Below are 14,875 nucleotides of genomic sequence, written 5' to 3'. Positions count from 1 at the left end.
TAAAAAACAGATTATAAAAGCTTACAATAGGTTAAAGATGATGATTTGCAAAAGTAAACATGGGTCCTGTCCCCACTGAGACACGAACATTTATAACGGGGAATAAGGAGATGGACAGAGGTGTTAAACAAATACTCCACATCTTCAACACTGTCTGTGTGGGGTCTGCACATTCTCCCTGTGTCTGTGTGGGTTTCCTCTGGATGCTTTGATTTCCTCCCATAGTCCAAGGATATTGGCAGACCAGCTGAGCTTTTCCAACAACTTCTGTTTATGATAATTAGGGGACCATCTGGTTCACTGGTGTCCATAGGGAAGGAAATCTACCATCCTTACCCGGTCTGGCCTATACATGACTTCAAACCCACAGCAACCTGGTTGACTTTTAACTGGCTTCCGAAATAGCCTTGGGAGCTCATTAGGGTCACGTGCCAAAGGATGCCCACAACCCATGACCAGAACCAGCGAAGGAATCCACCTCAAAGTGAGGTCAAAGCAAAACGCAAGATGAATTCGACCTGATGGCCATGCAGTGGTCGGCCCAGCAACCTCAAAACAAAATGAGAAATGGAAGAATAGAATTCTGGTACCTGTGGCAGCGCGATGCTGAGCTGGCGCTGCAGCGACTCCTTCTCGTGCCCGAGTTCGCGCAGGCGCAGCTGGGCGCCAGCCAGGCTCTCCTGCGTCTCGCGCAGGCTCTCGAGCAGCCGCTCGCGCTCGTTCAGCATGTTCACCATGAGCTGCTCAAAGTTGGCGTCATCCGGCCCATACTGAGAGCCCCGTCGGTTGTCCTCGTTAATGGTCGGCATCACTTCGCACATCATCTTGCCCGAATTAGACCATTGGAAGCCTCGGGAGATGCGGTGGCAGCCAGTGGCGGTGCAGGGAGGAGAGGACGGTCAGACCCCAGCGGTTGAGCGCGTGGGGAGCGGGGGAGATGCAGCAAACCCAGGCCAAGCGGCTAAAACAAAAATTTAACAAAAAAAAAAGAAACAAACAATCAGGTGAAAAATATTCATGAGAAGAGACTATTACCCCAATTTTTGGATGTTGATGCTCAAAGATCAGAAATTCACGATGTTCCGAGGCAAAACAATAAGCACAGGTAGATGTTCTATGATTTCACAAGTTACTGGAACTCAAATATGTAACTTGAGAATATCACAGAAATAGCACTCATTAGCCCCTGAACTAGGCTGCAGTTAGTGGCTTTATTGCATTGAGACTGGCTTGTGGGATTGTCCCTACCTCTGACGGACTGTGGTTGGCAAGATCACAGATTGCTTCTGACTGGATGTGGTGATTGGACCGGGCCATAGAAAACCACATTATCCTGGAAAGCTGGAGTTAAAACACACAACTGTCTCTGAGGGAGAGCTTAAGTCATGCCTGAGCTACAGTCACTCGACCCACAACGTTAACTCTTGATTTCTATCCACAGATGCTGCCAGATCTGCTGAGCTTTTCCAGCAATTTTTATTTATGTCCTGTCTACCTCCAGTTTCAGAACAAAAAGGGAGTAGGAGTGGTTAATATTTTATCTTCATAAAATAAACCAAAGTTTCTTCACAACTCACCCGAAATCCTCATTAGCATTCTCTGCCTCCTCCAATCCCTTTGCTTCTTTGAAAATAATTGTATTTTGAAATTATGGAGAGTGCATAGAAAGATGCTTTGCCCTTTGGTGGAGGAGTCAATGCCCATGGGGCATACATTGACAGTGAGGGTTAGCAGATTTAGAGGGGATGTGAGGAAAAACATTTTCCGAGTGGTGGGAGTCTGGAACTCTCCGCCAATAAGGGTAGTAGGTGCAGAAATCCTCAAACATTGAAATAGTGGTTAGACATGAATTTGTGAAGGTAGGGCATTAAAAGCTTTGGGGGTAAGTGCTGGAAAATGGAATTAGAATAGTTAGGCAGTTGTTTTTGACTGGTGCAGACTTGATGGGCCTTTTTCTGTGCTGCAGACCTCTACGATTATTTAATTTGTAAGTCTGGACTAGTCAGCTGATTGTGATGACACACATCATCATATGTTGTATAAGCCCATCTGGTTAGAAGGAAATGTGGCCTAAGTGAGATTCTGGCCCCACAGCAACAGTTGACTGTTTGAGGACCTTGCCAATATCCCATGAGAAAATGAAGATGAAGAAAAACTTGCATCTTCAGCCAAACATTCGGCCATTGGTCATGATAACTCCTTATGTGACTTGGTGTGAAGTTTCAGGTTGTTAAGACTCTTCAGCAATATACCCACAATATTTTTTTATCATCTGTATGGCATTAACCCCTGAAGCCAAAAGTCAACACATTGGGACACTCATCAGGGTGTGCTGAACTTCAGAGAAGCACAGCTATAGAGGGAACACTGCTCCTCACTCTGTTAAACATCTTACAATGGCCGAAGATGCAAGTTTTCATTCATCTTTATTCTTTCATGGGATGTGGCCAATGCTGGCAAGGTCCTCAAAGAGTCAACTATTGCCGTGGGCCAGAATCACATGTAAGCCACAGTTCCATCTAACCGGATGGATTAATACAACATATGAAGTGTGTCATCACAATCAACTGACTAGTCCAGACTTAGTTACAAATCACAACACCAGGTTTTCGTCCAACAGGTTTAATTGGAAGCACTAGCTTTCGGAGCACTGCTCCTTCATCAGGTGGTGAACCACGTGATGAAGGAGCGGCGCTCCGAAAACTCGTGCTTCCAATTTAACCTGTTGGACGAAAGCCTGGTGTTGTGTGATTTGTAACTTAGTACACCCCAGTCCAACACCGGCATCTCCAAATCAGTCCTGACTTATGAACTGAATATATATTCCACCAACAGCCATGGTGGGATTTGAACCAGCAGTCTCAGAGCATCCTCTGGTGACACCAGAGAGCACAATGGTGGGGTTTGGGGAGGGGATTCTCGAGGGGGAGTTAGGGATGGGTAACAAATGCTGGCCTTGCCAGCCACCCCTACATTCTGTAAATGACTAAACAAAAAAATCTTAGGAGGGTGTGTCCTAAGCAGCTGTCAACAAATGAAAGGATAAATGTTAATGAGATACAAGGTCAGAAGTGGTCCCCAGACTATAACGTTTTTCAGACAGATCTAGGAATCCTAAGACAGAGGTCACTTCAATGGCAGTGTTTCTACCAGATGACATCAATATGCTACAGTAGTGGGCAGTTCATGGTTCCCTCCACCACCAAGAGAGACATGATGGGGTGGGGGCAATACTTCCAGGGGCAAGACGACAAGACCATAGGGATGTAGGAGCAGAAGCAGGCCATTTGCACCATTAAGTCTGCTCTGCCATTCAATGAGACAACATATGAAGTGTGTCATCACAATCAACTGACTAGTCCAGACTTAGTTACAAATCACAACACCAGGTTTTCGTCCTGATAATCCACTTTCCTGCTGATTCTCATAACTCTCGATTCCCTTACTGTTTAAAAACCTATCGTATCTATCTCAATTTTGAATATACTTAGCAGCCCAGTCTTGATAGTCCTTACTGTAAAGAATTCCACAGATTCATGAACAACTGAGAGAACAAATTCCTCATCTGCTTTCAATGGGTGACCCTTTACTGTGCCAATCACAGCCATGAGTCACCACACGCCACCTCATTTTATCATTTGATTTACACAGTGTCCTCCAGGCTGTAGATGAAACAGGCAACAAAGTATACAACTGCAGGATAGAGAGAGTGAGAGTTTTTTTAAAAATATGCTCATGGGATGTTGGCATCACTGGCAAAGCTGGCATTTATTGGCCATCTTTAATTGCCCTTGAGCTGAACGATTTGCCAAGTCATTTCAGGGGGTAGTTAAGAGTCAAACACATTGCAATGGGTCTGGATCACATGCAGGCCAGTCCAGTAAGGAAGACAGTTTTCCTCCCCTACTGGATATTAGTAAATTCCGATGTGTTTACACAACAATCAGGTCGTCATTAGGCCAGCTTTGGATTCCAGATTTTCATTGAATTCAAATTTCACCATCTGCCGTGATGGGATTTGAAACTACATCCCCAGCATATTAGCCAAGGGCTCTCGGTTGTTACTCCAGTAACAATGTCAGTATGCCATCACCTCTTCCAAATGTTGCACTGTCAGAGGAGACAGCTTTGGACACCTCTCAAGTGAACGGAGAAGATCCCTTGGCACTATTTCAAAAAGGAGCAGGAAGATTCTTCCTGAGCCATTGTTTATTTCTCACTTATTGCTTTCCTGGTCATTATCCCTTACGTTAACATCTTAAAATACAGATTATCTGGTCACTATCACATTCCTGTTTGTGGGAGCTTACAATAGTTGAAATGGCTGCCAAGGAATTTTAGAAAACATTTCTTTTTTTTGGCATCCTTACTGGGGCTAGCCAACGCCTAACTTCCATTTGTCAATTAAGTCAGACACAGAAGGAGACACCTCTAAATGTAACATCAGGTTAATCTGTGAGGTTTGTTAACTCTCTCCAACAGCAGGAGAGTAAGGTCTGTGTCTGGGACCCTCTTGGATTATGCATACACCTCAAAAGCTCAATCCCATCAGCATTGACATATGATGGGACACAACTAAAGACACTGTCACTAGCCAATGGTACAGGGACTAGGGTTTTTGGGCAGAGCAGAACCTTTTTTTTAAAAAAAACAAAAAATGCAACTCCCTGCCTATGAGGGTGATGGAAGTGAAGAAAATCAATTATTTCAAAGTGGGACTTGAAGGAACAGAGGAAGATGAATTCCCTAATTGTCCAGAGGACAGTTAAGAGCCAACCACATTGCTATGGGTTTGGAGTCATGCGTAGGCCAGATTTTGTAAAGATTGTAGATTTCTTTCCCTCAGGATATAGTGAAAAGATGGATTTTTATGATAATTGCCAGTTATTTTATGGTCATCACTAGGTTTGGAATTTAAATTACATAATCTACAAAGGGAGCCTGGGTTTCTGGATTAATAATCCAGTGACAGTACACCTTCCCTCCAAAGCACACAAATGGCAGACTCTGATATTGGTCGAGATTTCTGGTCAGTTGTGTGACAGAAAGTATTTGGAGACTCTACCATCACGATCCATGACAACTTGTAGGTATAGATGCGAGGTGTCACAGTAAGCCAGACTTCCTGAGCAAGCCGCAACACCCCATCTGCTCTTGTCCTGCTTACGTTGCTTCGATGTTTATATTCCTCAATGGGCACATGGCCTAAAGGAAATAATATTACAAGAGATATTTTTTAATCAGAGGCAGAATTGACAGTTATGAGGAAAAGAGAGTGAGGGGCATAAATAGGGTGAATTGCAGGGTCTTTTCACAAGGGTGGGAGGATTCAAAACTAATGGACATTTTTTAAGGTGAGAGGAGAAAGATTTAAAAAGGACATAAGGGGCAACTTTATTTTGTTTTTAATACACAGTAGTTTGTGTGTGAAATGAACTGCCAGAGGAAGTGGCGGATGCAGGTACAGTTAGAACATTTAAAAGACATTTAGATAAGTAGATGAATAGTAAGGCTTTGAGGGGATATGGGCCAAACACAGGTAGATGAGATTAGTTCAGTTTGGGAACATGGTCAGTATGGACTAGTTGAACCGAAGCCAAGATTAGAGTGGTGCTGGAAAAGCACAGCAGGTCAGCAGCATCCGAGGAGCAGGAATGGGATTCCTGATGAAGGGCTTTTGCCCGAAACATCGATTCTCCCGCTCCTCGGATGCTGCCTGACCGGCTATGCTTTTCCAGCACCCACTCCAATCTTGACTCTGATCTCCAGCACCTACTTTCGCCCAGTTGAACCAAAGGGTCTGCTTCCATGTTGTATGACTCTACAACAAGAGATTGGCATTGCAGATAACAACTGAGACCATTGAATGGCAGAGCAGAGTCAATCGGCTGAATGGCCTGCTTGTGCTCCTATGTCTGTGGTCTTATACAGTCAACACACATGGTTTGTTCAGAGTCACAAATACTGGTCACAAGTGACTCCAATTCAGTTCCATGGAGCTTTTAACTTCACTGTCCAGTTGCAAGTGGCTGCAGATGTTCTAGTACAAACTGCAAGAGGACCAGGCACTAAGCGGGAAGCAGATTACTGTAAAAAACTTATGATTTCTTTGATTTGGAAACTCCTTCCTCATAATGTGTAGTAACCATGTGATAATTAACAGTGTTCCCAAAATCTCCGGTCATGCCTTTTCCTTCACTTTGATTACAGTATGACACATAACAATCTGCACACAATGTATCACATGGGAGCCACACACGCACATACCACAGACCAGCACTCAGGCAGGTACACACACAACACATGCACCCTCGCATGCCTAATCCACACATCCCCAATTCAGAGCAAAAGCAGGCCATTTAGTCCTTCCAGCCAGCTCTGCCATTCAATAAAATTGTGAACAATCCACTTGTACCCTCAACACTACATTCCCAATAAAATTTATGATCCTACTAAAAAAAACCTATTATCCTGAGACTGCAAAGCTGAGAATTATGGAGGCCTTCCTCTCACCAGCACCTTTTACTTCAGGCATGTCAGAAGGGAGAGATATTTAGGAGGAAAACCCCCCGTGGAATTGGCCAATACTCATCCAGACGTTCACAGCCCTGTGAATCAGATGCAACTGGCAGTTTGACTACAGCTCACTTTTGACCCTCAAGACTGAGCTTCTAGTCAGCCAGTAGAAAAGACAGTGCTTGACTGTCATTTTCCTCACACTTGTACAGATGTCATGTCTCGTTACATTCAATTGGAAGAAGGGAAATTGGCACTGAAGTGGCAGGCGATAATTGATGATTAACAAGCAAATGACAGAATGCGATGCAGTTATGTCAGTCCTGGCTCAGTGGGTAGCAGACTCACCTCTGAGTCACAAGGTTGTGAGTTCAGGACCCATGCCAGCAGTTCAAACAGGGAAACCAAGGCTCACAGTCAGTGCAACACTCGGAGTGCCGCACTGCTATAGCCACTACCTTTTAGATCAGACATTAAAAGCAAGAACCCCCTGCCACCACCACTACCAGGTGAATGGATAAAGCCCCATAGTCAAGTACTTCAAAGAACAGCACCTAGTACCTTGGCTAATCTTTATTCTTTAATTTGTATCACAAAAATAGCAGTGATCATGATCACATTGCTGTTAGTGGGAACTTGCTGTGCATAAATTTGACTATTCTGATACTAAAGCAGTGAACACATTTCAATAGGTACTCGATTCACTGTAAAGTGCTACAAGTTATCTGGTGGCTGTAAATGGCTACAAAAACGGCAAGTTTTTTTGTTAAAAATTATAAATACGGCGGCATGATGGTTGGCACTGCTGATTCACAGTGCCAGGGACCCAGGTTCAATTCCAGCCTTAGGTGACTCTGTGTAGAGTTTGCACATTCTCCCAGTGTCTGCATGGCTTTCCTCCCACAGTCCAAAGATGTGCAAGGTAGGTGAACTGGCCGTGCTAAACTGCCCAAAGTGTCCAAGGATGCACAGGCTAGGTGGGTTAGCCATGGTAGACATGGGGCTACAAGGACAGTAATGGCAGGGCAAGTGTGCATCTAGGTGGGATGCTCTGTGCGGACAGTCACGCAGACTCAGTGGGCCAAATGGCCTGTGTCTGCACTGTAGGGATTGTATGATTCTACAAATAGGATGCAACAGGTGCCAGTGGAGTGAAATGGAACAATTAGATCCTTGCAACTGCAGATAGATCTCTTCTTTCATCAACACAATCAGCAAATTACACACACGACCACTCTCCCAATCCTCACTGGAAACTTTGGTGACGCTGTGCAGAGAAAGTTGAACTATCTACCTAACCTTGTGCTGTACCTGTCCAGGGAGTGTTTAAATGGGGTTAGTGATAAAGGAGGCTTTATTTTCAGTCTAAGTGAGTGGGAGGGAGCTTCAGTCTCTAACCCTGTGCTGAAACTGATCTACAAAACCAAGATGCTAATAAGTATTGTTGTAAAAAATTGCTAAAAAACTTCCATTGCCACAACCTGGCGTTTTTGACGATGAAAACAATCAATATTCAACAATGAACAGCACTAAAACAATGGACAAATTTAAGAATAATGAAGCTACTGGCCAAGATAGCTCACCAGCACCTTTGCTGTGTGACTGAGGGATGGGCAATAAACATTGGCATAGCAAGCAACACCCACACTGACGAACAAATAAAGTAAAAATAAGAAACATCAAAAGTATCAGAATGACATTAAGAGGGCTTGGGGATGTAGGAGGGGAAAGGACATAAAGGAGTGTATGCCTTGTAAGAATAAGCTGCATGGTATGATAGTGAGTGAAAAAAAATCAGAGAGAGAGAGAGAGAGAGAGAGAGAGAGATGCACAGCCCAAGGATGCTCAGATGTGGATCAGAACAAACACTAAATCTGCCCTTTGCACACATACCCAGAAGTGCTTGTTCTAAAGCATCTAATGCTGACCCATTGTGCAAAATAGTAGCATCACCAGAAGACTGTGCTTAGCTCAGTTTGCTACCCAAGGGTCAAATTACTAATTCACGCGAGACTGGATTGAGTTGTCCACATCGCAAGTCCTTTCCCATGTGCCCAGCTATTTTCAGCAGCCCACCAACAGATCAATTATGTACTTTGGCTCTCCCTTTGCTGATGGAGGAAGATGGGCAAGAGAGAGCACGCAGGTACCAATATGCCTCCAGACTGAGTATCTGAGGCCAAGAACACACAGTACAAGTCATCTCAAGAGCACATATCAAGTTTGAAGACAAAACCTATAATTGTGTCACTCGGTGTTCTCTCACAGTTCAGTGAGAATAATTACATGAATTATGACAAACCATACTACACTACCATTTGGCTGTGCTCCCTCAGACAACCAATCCCTCTGCTCATCAATTCAAAAATCACTGAATAGACTGCACTCCAATATCATGTTCTCGTTCACATTCAAATTCTTGTCCTTGACTTAACTCCCTTTACTTCATGATGATGGGAAACCATTCAACTAACCTGTCCCAGCACTCCCCAAGCCTCAGCCTCATTACATAACTGACCATCCTTAGTTTAAAATTCACCTTTTGGACCACATGTTCAATCCTCTACCTGTAGCAAAGAAAGTGGTATTCATACAGAATCCTTCATGACCCTGACATGTTCCAAACCTCTCTACATACAATTTAACAACTTTGAGGTATAGTCCCTGCGTTGGAGTTGAAGTGGGAGATTGAGCAGGATCCTTGAAGTTAATACAAACAGTTTTTGGGTTTAATGAAGGATAAAATAAATCTATCTTGAGAGTCATCTTGTTCACTTGGTAGCAGTCTCACCTGACAATTTGCAAGATTCTAAGTTCAAGACCAACTTCAGAAAACATTTTCACACAGAGGACGATGTGGGCCTGGAATGCACTGCCTGGGAGTTTAGTTGAGGTGGGAAACCTTAACTTTTAAGTAGTACTTGGATGAGCACTTGAAATGTCATAACATTCAAGACCTAGTACAGGGAAGTGGAAATTGTAGATTTAGTGGAAGGACCTTTTCTGTACTGTATGATTGTACAATTCCAGAGTTTTAGAATCATAGAATCCCTACAGTGGGAGCAGGCCATTCAGCACATCAAGTCCATACCAACCCTTCCATACCCAATCCCCCCAACCCTATCCCTGTAACCCTGCATTTCCCATGGCTAACCCACCTAGCCTGCACATTATGAGCAATTTCCCATGGTTAGTCCACCTAACCTGCACATCTCTGAACTGTGGGAGGAAAGCCATGCAGGCATAGGGAGAACAAGCAAACTCCACACAGACAGCTACCCAAGGGTGCAACTGAACCCGGGTTCCTGGCGCTGTGGGGCAGCAGTGTGAACCACTGAACCATCGAACCATCGTGGCTGACACTGCAAAGTCACTCTGGAGGTGGTACGTGGGTCCCTGATTTATGAATGTTCATACTTATGAACACAATCTTACATGGGATGTAATTTTAAAGACCTGTTATATGTACATTTTGTGTACTTAAGAGTGCCTGCTTTATATTATCCTGCATGGTGTTCCAACTTGCAAACTGATTTGTGGGTGGCCCGGCTTCACTTGTGACATTAAATCAAGGTGATACGATAAAAGACCAAAATGGCTCTGTTTCAAAGAAAGCAAGTTATCCCTGGTGTCCTGAGCAATGTTTATCCCTCAATCAACACCACAACAGATGATCTCACCATTATCACACTGTTGTTTATGGGAGTTTGTTGTGTGCCATATTTCCTAGATTACAACAGTAATTACACTGCAATGACTGTAAGATACATTTTGAAAAGTGCAACATATATGCAAGATCCTCCTAGGCTGACCTTTGCACTTTCCCAAAGTCTTAATGACAACAGTGCAGTTCCAGGTGCCATCTGGCCTCATCCTTCTGTGGTCAATGACCATAGGAGTAGCATTTCCATCCAAATTGCCGCTCTTGGATACTGAACGTTAATGTAGATTGTCCCAGGTCAATTTGTCAGTAATGAATTGCTGACAGCTGATTTTTAATCCCTGAAACAACTTGTTTTTACAGAATCCAGGAGTGTCCTAGCTTCTTGCAAGCATACACGGTTAGTACACTGCACAATTGTTGGTTAACAGCACACTGAACAAACTGTCCATTGTTTGCCTGGATTACGTGTCAGTGGTTGGTTAATAACACTAAAACTCACTCAGTGTGCAGTCTGTTCTTGGACACAGCTCAGAATACAATCTTGTCTAGCCCAAGAAGACAGACAAATCGCAATATACCACCCTTACATCTACAGCCCCTGACAGGACCCTCTTACCTGCTACTTCAATCAGTTATCCAGAAGAAAGAGAGACACACACACACATTCACCACTACGCTATACAAGAGGAAAAACTGCTGACTAGTACATTTATTAAAAATGAATGAATTAATCATTAAATGAGCCAAAAGAAGAGAAAGCTATTAGCTACAGTACTGAAGTACTCGGAAGATGCAAGTTCATGTCTCAGACATTCCCATTTGGACATCCCCTGCAATGAGGTGGGGGGTGGGGAAGAAGGATGCTGTTCCCAACAACAAATAAGTGGTCAATGAGCATTCTCTTCATTAGCAGTCAGTCGTAGAGATGTTAAGCACAGAAACAGACCCTTTGGTCCAACTCGTCCATGCTGACCAAATATCCTAAATTAATCTGGTCCCATTTTCCCCATATCCCTCTAACCCCTCCTATTCATGTACCCAACCAGACACCTTTTAAATATTGTATTTGTCTCTTCTGTCCCTTCTAAATCTTTCCTCTCCTATCTTAAACCTATGCCCTCTAGTTTTGGACACCCCTACCTAGGGATAAGATCTTGATTGTTCACCCTATCCATGCCCCTCATGATTTTATAAACTTCTATAAGGTCACCCCTCAGCCTCCAACACTCCAGGGAGAAAGGCTCCAGCCTATTCAGCCTCTGCCTATAACTCAAACCCTCCAACCCTGGCAACATCCTTGGAAATCTTTTCTGAATCCTTTCATGTTTCACAACATCTTTCCTAGAGCAGGGAGACCAGGACTGAACACAGTATTCCAAAAGTGACCTAACCAGTGTCCTGTGCAACCACAACATGACCTCCCAACTCCCATACTCAATGCACTGACCAATAAAATCAAGCCTAACAAACACCTTCTTCACTATCTTGTCCACCTGCGACTCCACTTTCAAGGAACTATGAACCTGCACTCTAAGGTCTCTTTGTTCAGCCACACTCCCAAGTTTGTCTGAAAGCAGGAGGGCTTGATGCTAGCATCCATGAAGGAACCTACAAGCTGGACAAGATCACACTTCCAGTGAAGGATAATCAGCAATCACGACACAATTTACAGCACAGAAACTGGCCATTTGGCCTGACTCTTTCATGATCTGAAAAAGCCTCGCCTCACACGTTTTGTCCAACTCAATGACCATCCTCTTTCAAACAAAAACTCAAATCTTAAAGTAATCTTCTCACCAGACTCAAAATTCAATTATTCCATTTGTCAGTTTCTATTTCAAAACAAATTGACAGATCAAACAGCATCCAATGACTGTATTCACAGGAATGCAAATTTAAGTGGTACTGTGAGCAGTCAGATATACAAATGCAAATACACATGGCCCCATTCTGCACTGGTTCAACTAGAGTGTGTTTGGAGGGGGGTTACATAAGTGATTCTTCTCCAATAGTGCAGGGGAAACTAAACTGCAGATTGTCACCCAAGTCACCTTTCAAATTATATTCACAGGACTCTGAATTGTTTCTCAAAGGCATCCATCATTATGGTCTGCAGACCAACACATCACAATTATCTTCCGAGTTAATCACTGCAGAGACGCCGTTCAAATACCAATGGGGTACAATATAGTTATGATAAACCTAGCGCATTGAAAAGAATCATGCGTGGCTATGTACTTACTGGTAATAAATTGCTCCCTACAAATCGCGATTAGCACCAATAATCATTGATAACAGACTAGCTAGAGATGAATTTAAATCCGTGCATTCTGAAAGTAGCGATGAATTTAGCTTTTTTTTAAAAAAAAAGAAAAAGTATGCTTATATACACCTAAGCACTGCATTTTTTTTTAAAAAGCACAGTCGGATCCTGATCAGCCAGTAATGGAAGCAAGTCAGTGATATATGGATTTAAATCTCTGACAGGCGGTGTTAGCAATCAAGGCGGTGCAGCAAATGCAGGTATTTAAAAACTATCACGTTTTAAATGCAGGATATCTATATAAAATATCCTCCTCTTTTACCAGACATCCCCTCCCTAATCACTGAAACGGTACATATTTTGGACTAGATTTGTTTTTGGTGCACGGACCAAAGGAATCTGAAACCCAGTGGATCTTACATGACAGAGATCCAGTTAAAATCTAGGGGGTGGGAAATCATTGATTATCTGCGCCCTACATAAATTCTGGTTATTTCTAAACTTAAACTATTTGTATTTCCAAAAGATGCATACACAGTTACACAGATTGGCTCTTTACATAGACGAGTTATCAAACACAAAGTGCATTTTACAGATAGAATTTGCTCTCTCTCTCATCCTCCCCTTGCAAAAGAAAAAAAAGGCAATTAATCTCCAGCCCCACAAATCACTGAATGTACCCTTCATCCTGAATCAGAGTCGTGAATATCTCTCTCAGCAGGATGTCAGGAAGGTAGGGGAATGGGGGGAGGGTGGGTGGGGAAGAGGATTGCAATGAAAAAAAAATCAAAACACGCAGACACACATGCACCCACCAAACAGACCATCCCTCAACCCTTCAGCAAGTGGCCCCACACTCCTGCACGTTATAACTGAAGAGAAAAAATTGCAAGAAAAAAAATCGTGATGTTAGGGACAATTCTGTAGAAATCTCACTTGAAAGCAGCTCCAACTCCCTCCCCAAACATCAAGAACCTTGTAATCCTTAAATAAAAACGTGCTGGAAAAAAAGCACCCATTTATCAACCCATAATCTCAATGGCATGCATTATATACTCACATCCTACGAGCCAGGATTCCAGCTCTCGCCCTGCTTCCAGCTTTTACTCTCCCCCTTCTTTCTTCCCTTTACCCCTGCATCTCTTCTCCTTGCAATCTGCAAAATGGGAGGGGGGAATTTTAGGCAAATGCAATTAAATCCCCCCCTTCCCCCACAATATAAAAATAGAAATTAGAAAGGTTCTCTCACTCATCCACTACTTCCCATTGAAAAAAAGAGAGATAAGGTTCCCAGAATCCGTCCCTGCAATGCCCGCCTACCTTTAACTCCCAACTTGGAGCCCAGTCTGATCAACTGCAGGAGCTCCCCGGGCCGTCAATCATCCTGAGTGACAGCTACGACGGCCAATCGAAGGTGGGTGGGACACGGCAGGCTTGCGGCCAATGGGGCGGCGGCAGGTGGGCGGGTCTCTGCCAATGGATGATGTCATGCCTAAACCTCGCTGGGCTGGGCCAGGTGCAGTAAACCTGAGCGTGATGCCCCCTTTTCACTTACCCCCAAAACAAAAGGTGCCTCAGGTTTTACAGCACCAGGTTCCTGCAAGTTGTCCCGAATCTATCTCTTTTTGGAGGTTAGGATGGGAATGCATGCTGCAAAATAAGCCTTTTGCATTGCAGTTGTCAGCCTGCATTCTCCCCCTTTTCCAAAATGACAGAAGTAGTTTTGGTGCAAACGGAGACCGTTCGGCCCATTGTGTCTACAACACAGTCAGAAAATGACCAATTTTAATAGGTCCACGTTTCTGCAAGCTATCCCCCTCGTTCGGGAACTTGGATGGAATGCATGCTCAGATAAAAAGCTTTTTGCATTGCAGTCGTCAGCCTGTATTGAGTCATTAGAATCCCTACCTTGTGGAAACAGGCCATTCGGCCCGACAAGTCCACACCGACTCCCCAAAGAACACCGACGCAAACACATCCCCCTACCCTATAATCCTGCATTTCCCACAGCTAACACACCTCATCTACACATCATTGGACACTATGGGCAATTTTGCATGGCCAATCCTCCTGACTTGCACATGTTTGTAGTGTGAGAGGAAACCAGGGCACCAGGAGGAAACCCACGCAGACAGAGGGAGAATGTGCAAACTCCACACAGACAGTCGCCTGAGGGTGGAATCAAACCCGGCTCCCTGGTGCTGTGAGGCAGCAGTGCTAACCACTGAGCCATCATGCCACCCTTAAACCCTTCCAAAATCACAGAAGTGTATTTGGTGCAGATGGAGACCATTTGGCCTATTACGTCTGCAACTCAGCCAAAAGATGCCCAGTTTTAAAAGGTCCAGATTCCTGCAAGCTGTCCCGATTCAATCTCCCCTTCATTACGGAATTTAGGATGGGAATGCATGCTCAGACATAAGGCTTTTCCC

General features: G+C 43.9%; 1 protein-coding gene across 7 annotated transcripts in view; it reads right to left on the bottom strand.

Moving 5' to 3' along the window:
• ppfia3 (PTPRF interacting protein alpha 3) overlaps positions 1-13,782 on the bottom strand; it is a 129,594-nt gene extending 115,812 nt beyond the window's left edge. For 3 of the 7 annotated variants that reach the window (XM_072588826.1, XM_072588827.1, XM_072588830.1), the window contains exons 1-2: positions 13,504-13,745; positions 591-961 (exon numbers count right to left, since the gene is read on the bottom strand). In XM_072588826.1, coding sequence (XP_072444927.1) covers positions 591-824 — 234 coding nt within the window. In that variant the 5' untranslated portion in view covers positions 825-961; positions 13,504-13,745. The other 4 variants (XM_072588824.1, XM_072588825.1, XM_072588823.1 and 1 more) reach the window with 3 other exon arrangements.
• Positions 13,783-14,875: the final 1,093 nt, after the last annotated feature.

Source organism: Chiloscyllium punctatum, chromosome 18 (genome assembly GCF_047496795.1).
Source record: "Chiloscyllium punctatum isolate Juve2018m chromosome 18, sChiPun1.3, whole genome shotgun sequence".
Lineage (NCBI taxonomy): Eukaryota > Metazoa > Chordata > Chondrichthyes > Orectolobiformes > Hemiscylliidae > Chiloscyllium > Chiloscyllium punctatum.
Note: the sequence above shows the minus strand (reverse complement) of the source record. Positions and strands in the feature narration are given on the sequence as shown.